The sequence below is a fragment of the Trachymyrmex cornetzi genome, unplaced genomic scaffold, assembly GCF_001594075.2.
Source record: "Trachymyrmex cornetzi isolate Tcor2-1 unplaced genomic scaffold, Tcor1.1 scaffold95, whole genome shotgun sequence".
NCBI lineage: Eukaryota > Metazoa > Arthropoda > Insecta > Hymenoptera > Formicidae > Trachymyrmex > Trachymyrmex cornetzi.
In genome coordinates, this window is record NW_017300300.1 from 281,436 (window position 1) to 288,414 (window position 6,979).

At 36.3% G+C, this 6,979-nt stretch overlaps 1 protein-coding gene across 4 annotated transcripts in view; it reads left to right on the top strand.

The window, feature by feature from the left end:
• LOC108769803 (neural Wiskott-Aldrich syndrome protein) overlaps positions 1–6,979 on the top strand; it is a 42,277-nt gene that overhangs the window by 24,191 nt on the left and 11,107 nt on the right. For all 4 annotated transcript variants that reach the window (XM_018521005.1, XM_018521004.1, XM_018521006.1 and 1 more), the window contains one exon: positions 4,915–5,301. In XM_018521005.1, the coding sequence (XP_018376507.1) occupies positions 4,915–5,301 (387 nt within the window). The remainder of the gene's footprint in view (positions 1–4,914; positions 5,302–6,979) is intronic.

Here is a 6,979-nt window from a genome sequence, read left to right on the forward strand (position 1 = left end):
ATGACTGGTCCATTTGATGCTTCGGAACGCTTCCAGCAACTCTGATTATGTCATCAATACGTCATCGTTTTTGCTCCCACTTCGCTTCAACTGCCTCACCTCGGGAGGTGGGTTGGCTGGAGCGTTCACGTAGCAATTGTAGCATTCGAAATAGTAATGGACCAATCGGAGCGTAGCGTTTGGAGCGTAACGTTAAGAGCATTTGAAAGAAGCAAGTGGACCGCAGCCTAAGTTTTAAACACAATGCGAAGTAACAATGAAAACGATAGAAGTAACAGACAATAACCACAACGATAGAAACAGATAAATCCATCATATGAATGCATATGTCAATGCAGATTGAAACACGGAATAGGCAATAGTGATACAATTTCCGAATTGGAATTCTATGTTTATTCCTATCGCTGTTCTTATCGTTGTTGCTTTGTATTATGTTTAGGGACTCCTCAAATATCAGCATATACTTGGTCTAAATAAACTGTATCTAAATATACTATTTAATATAAATTGAGGCTCAAATGAGATAAATCAAATACAATGTAATTGCCTAAAGAGCCAGACATAAGGTATTAATGTGTATAATTTTAATTTATCGATTAATTGGCTAACAAACGTTTCCATCCATGCTTAGGATCCCTTTCAATGTAAAGTACAGTGAGTTCGATGAATTGATGATCAAATTATCGTATAATTCAAACCGCAATGTTATTATATATCGTTAATGTACAGTGTTACGGCCGCATGCGCAATGTTCCAACAAGTATCATTAATCTTCCAGGTTTACTAAACGAACAATATTATGTCAGAAGATTAAAGTAAGGCCTTACATTGAAAAGGACCCCTAAGTATGGATCAAAACGTTTGTTAACTAATTAATTGAATAAATTAAAATTATACACATTAAGGGAATGCTCGAGCCGCCTGTATTACCGATAAAACTAGCGTTTTTGACATTTTTGTTCCTGTCGCATTTCTTCGTGGTGATTTGACAGAATAAAGATTCCTTTTCTACAATTAAAATTTACACGCTAATATACTTGTCACTGGTGTATTTTGTGTTCAAAGCTAAAAAAAATAAAAAATTGCAGATTTCTTTATCTATTTTACGTTCAGCGTTAGTCGCCATACTGCCCAGATAACCAAACATGCGATACCTGCATCAACCCGCACAAGGTACCACTACTGTACTGCCACGAGATGGCGGTGTACGGCGTAACTGTACGGTAGCAGTACAAAAAGTGTACAGGATATTATAGTACAACGTATTAACACTATACCTGTATTGCATACTGTTTAGGTATATCATGGTACATAACCCGTAACGTATCAATACAGCGTACCATTATCGACGGGAGAGAGACTATAGAGACCTCTAGTCGAAAATGATATACATGATAACTAGTACTGCGAAAGTACAGCATAATTGTCTAACTTGAAAATATAATCATTATAACATTAAAATTAAATATTAGACAGTAACTAATTGGATGTACAGTTGAACTGTACAAATTTCTATCAGGATCATATATTGAACAGATGTATCATAGCATACATACATGATTATACAGGTGTTCGTGGATCATCGAAGTGCAGCGGTTTCCAGACGATTTTCAGGAATCAAGGATAGTAAATGGCAGTATGCAATCGGATGGGTGACCGCTTCGAAGTATTATGAAATTAATTCCCGAAGGGAAAAACTTTTTTTTATCATAATTTTATGATGTGTATTCTGGAATAAGATATTAATCAATAATAATACTCATTTTAGCAATAAAACTATAAAATTAATTACTTTTAGTAACATGCGTACCTAAGGCGTACATTATCGGTACGGCGTATCAAAAGTACGGTGTACCGGTACTGTACCCTTTAGGCCCAGTTGTTCCACCTTTTGGTAAATTTTACCTGTCAGGTAAGTAGCAAGATTACCCAATCACATGCGTGGATTGGCATATTTACCTAACAGGTAAAATTTACCAAAAGGTGGACCAACCGGCCCTTAGGTATGCACGTACCTGACAGGTACGGTATCGGCACACATAGTACGCCGTACGCTCACCGTACCAATAACGTGGAGGTATTTTGCTATCTGGGTGATTGTGAGATAAAAATGTATACAGAAATCTGCAATTTTTTATTTTCTCCAGCTTTGAACACAAAATACACCAACGACAAGTACATTAGCATGTACATTTTAATCGTGGAAAAGGAATTTTTATTTTGTAAATCACTACGAAGAACTCAGATAGCAAAATACCTCCACGGTATTAGTACGGTGAGCGTAGGGCGTACTATGCATGCCGATACTGTACCTGTCAGGTATGTGCGTACCTAAAAGGTACAGTACCGGTATACCGTACTTTTGGTACGCCGTATCGATAATGTACGCCTTAGGTACGCATGTTACTAAAATTAATTAATTTTATAGTTTTATTGCTAAAATGAGTATTATTATTGATTAATATCTTATTCCAGAGTATACATCATAAAATTATGATGAAAAAAAAACGATTTTCCCTGAATTCGAGAACCAATTTCATACATAGTACTTCGAAGCGGTCACCCATCCGATTGCATACCGCTATTTACTATGCTTGATTTCTGAAATCGTCTGGAAACCGCTCCACTTTGATGATTCGTGAACACCTATATAATCGTGGATGTATAGCTATGATATATCTGCTCAATATATGGTCCTGATAGAAATTTATGCAGTTCAACTGAACATCCAGTCAGTTACTGTCTAATATTTAATTTTAATATTATAACAACTATTTTCAGGTTAGGCAATCATACGCTGTACTTTCGCAGTACCAGTTATCATGTATATCGTCTTCGACTAGAGGTCTCCACAGTCTCTCTCCTGTCGGTAATGGTACGCCGTATTGATACGGTACGGGTTATGTACCATGATTTACTTAAACAGTATGCAATACAGGTACAATGTTAATACGCTGTATTACAATATCATGTAGACTTTTTGTACTGCTACCGTACAGTTACGCTATACACCGCCACCTAGTAGCAGTACAGTAACAGTACGGTAGTGGTATCTTGTGCGGGTTGGTGCGAGTATCGCGTGCTTGGTTATCTGGGAAATTCGACAGGAACAAAAACGTCAAAAACGCTAGTTTTATCGGTAATACAGGCGGCTCTAGCATCCCCTTAATGGGGGGTGATCCCGATTGACCACGTTTCGATTGGACACCACCAATCACAGCGACCGGTGCTTAGGAGCTTTGTAGTCTCAAGTGCTGTGAGTTGCTCGTGTCCAATTGAGCCGTGTCCAACTGGGTGCCGGTCTCTGTGATTGGTGGTGTCCAATCGAGCCGTGGTCAATCGGGATCACCCCAAACGGCATTCATCTGTCCTTATCTAACATATTTCAACGCCATCTCTTAGAAAGAGATCAACTAAAATAATGCTCGGTGTCATGGCTTCACGTTAACTTTATTCGTAGCATACGAACGAAATTTTTGTCAACTCTTTCCTCTTATACTAAAGCTCCTAGCTCATTTTTACAGGCACAGTATTGTTTTTCGAGGTTTTCTGTAGACTGCAAGCTATTTATTTTAAACGAGTAAAATCTGAAACTCTTGTATGCAGCATATATTGTGATGTGTCGACTACAGAAGCCGATAACAAAACTGTAAGTTAAATTTTCTTTCATTTTTCGTATTAAATTGTAGTTTGCAACCTGTGTTGTTGTCGATACTTTTATTTCAGGCGATAAAACAAAAAAGTCGGATACGAAACAAAAAGACAAAATGTAAAAAATAGCAAAAAGCAAGAAACAGGAAACAAAAAGCACATTGTATAGTAGAACAGTCTTTAATACCTTGTGTCTGGCTCTTAAGGCAATTACATTTTTTATGTTAAATATACTATATTATAATATTTAAAAAACTTTCAGTTATTGAAGTACATATTTATTTAAAAATATGCATAAACATAAACACATTGAAAACGAAAAAAGAAACAAAAAATTAAAAAAAAGAAAAGTAATGTACGTTTCATATGCGTTTTTATAAACGTGTGTATGTGCTCAATCAATGTACGCCCTGTACGTAAAGCGCCCGCGTCTAACCGTGAGCGTCGCTCCTGCTCGTCTCCTATACGACCCGTTATATGCGAACTATTTTTTTTTGTAATTTGAAAACTAAGGACAAAATTTTTGTAAAGAAACAGTCTTAGAATTCGATCAGGAATACATCTTTTCAGGGACACCTGAGTTGTTCTGAATCATCCTGTACAGATAGTCTTAATCCTGTGAAAGGTAAAGAGCTTTTCGATTTGTCTATTTCATACCTTTATGTCCGTCATGATAAATTCACCACTTTAAATGTCTAAAATTTGACAACAGATTTGTCTTTGATAACCAAAGTTCGCGACACATTTGAAAACAGACTTTAAATTTAATTCAACGAATACTAGCACCGTTTTTTTTCCATATTTTTTTATTTATTTCCATATTTCTTCTGCTTAATATCCGCCATATTGGACCCGGCATTTTGAATATCGCAATTGTTTACATGGCTTTCAATAGTTTATGCCTAAAGCTACATTTGTGTGCAAGCTGGTTTTCCTATGTTAAGTACAATTTTGGAACGGTGGATGGCCGATTTGACAAAGAATGGCCCATAAAAATCTATAAAATCCTATTTTTTATATCCTTTTATGTATAATTTTTATATACATATATGAATTAAATGTATATATGTACATATTTTTTTTATTACTATTACTGTTACTATACATATACTTAATATATAATTTAGTGATATATTTACATTTGCACATTTTACATTATTAGACATAATTAAATTATTGATATCATATATAATGTTAAAATAAATATTAAAATAGTATATAATTTTAAATGTAATAAAATAAAAACAACATATTGTGTTTCAGCATCAGATTCGCATTGCTCCGCCTTTACCTCCAAATCGTTTTAGCGCATCTTCTGCATTACCAAGTGTGCCATCTAACTTACCTTTGAGCACACCTTTAAATACTTTATCGAATATTCCACCAGTACATAGAACCTTACCATCAAGACCACCTCCACCAACTATAACATCAGCACCGGCTCTTCCTCCACCTCCACCTCCACCTCCAGCTCCTTCAAAAATCAGTAGGAACGTTCCTACACCACCGCCTCTGCCACCTTTATCCGACTCAAATAGTTCTAACAACACAACAATAAACACAAATGTTACTAATAACAATAATGAGGAGTCGATAACTGATCTTAGACCAATGCTCATGGAATCTATTAGAAGTGGTACAATTTTAAAGGTATGTACAAATATGAGTAATCTATCATTTCTAGCTGAGAATTAGTGTTCGTTTTATGACCTATTTTATTTTTTTATCCTTTTCTATAGAATCTTTTCTCTCGTACAAAATTATATCAACATAATTGTACAGAAAAAACGCAATTGTGTTCTAATTTCTTGAATTTTCGTACTTTTCTAACCTCTTGCATAATTTCTGTATATATGTATCTATTTCTCTCTTTCTTTCTCTTCCCCTCCCTCCTTCTCTTCCTTCCTCTCCCTCTTTTCCATCCGATTTACGCTTACAGCGTTATTAGTGCGCTCACGATTGCTTATGGTTGGTCCGTTTCATGCTTGCAGCGCCAGTGTGAGCACAGTGACGTCGTAGTAAAGTGGGGTCTACAATAGAAGTCGTAGCAGTCGTAGAGTCTTAAATCGTAGAAAATTAACCAATCACAGTAGAATATGAGAAGAATAATCGACTATGATTGGTAAATTTTCTACAACTTAAGAGCCTACGACTGCTACGACTTTTATTGTAGACTCCGCATTACGTAGCACTCACGGTGCTCAGAGTACCCCTAGATGAAAGGTGAGGCACCGTGAGTGATCATGATTACGTGACGTCAGAAATGCGAGAAAAATAACGGTTTCAAACATTTCAGAAAGAAAGGACAAGTTGAACACGACAAAACGTAATATTCAGTTGCAAGTAGTTACACAAACGTGTTACATAGTGCTAAATTCACAATTACAAGAAGAAATTATAACCTCAAATAAAGTATAATAAAATTTGGAAATTTTTTTACGATGTTAAATTAGACATTTTATAATATTTTATAATAAACATTTGTCCTACCAGGTATGTAAATATGAAACCGGAATTTACCAATAGATGGTCATAGCTGTCAATGTAGTTGCCGTCAGACCGCGTTATTGACGTCATTTCCTTGTTCTGACATCTGACAAAGATTTTCAACTCACAACAATACAAGTTTCATACAACAGTATAGTTTGTAGTAGCGTTGAACATGTCGAATTTTGTGCCTGGAAACTACGATTTGCGGACAGCATTGATTTTCTGTTACCATTTGAAGAAAACTGTTGCAGAACCGCATCGAATGCTTGTCGAAGCTTACGGTGAGCATGCTCTTGGTAAATCACAGTGCTTTGAGTGGTTTAAAAAATTCAAAAGTGGAGATTTTGACGTGATAAACGAAGAACGCGGAAAATCACCGAAAAAGTTTGAAGACAGCGAATTGCAAGCATTGTTGGATGAGGATGACGCTCAAACTCAACAACAACTCGCAGATCAATTGAATGTGACACGAGAAGCCGTCTCCATACGTTTGAAATCCATGGGAAAGATTCAGAAGATGGGAAAATGGGTTCCACATGAACTGAATGAAAGACAGCACGAAAACCGAAAAACCACTTGCGAAATGCTGTTCGCCAGGTACAAAAGAAAGTCATTTCTCCATCGAATTGTGACTGGCGATGAAAAGTGGATATATTTTGAGAATCCTAAGCGTAAAAGATCATGGGTAACTCCAGGCGAACCATCGACATCGACTGCAAGGCCAAATTGCCATGGACGGAAGACAATGTGTTTGGTGGGATCAGAAAGGAGTGATCTATTATGAGCTGCTAAAACCTGGCGAAACCGTTAATACTGAACGCTACCGACAACAAATGAT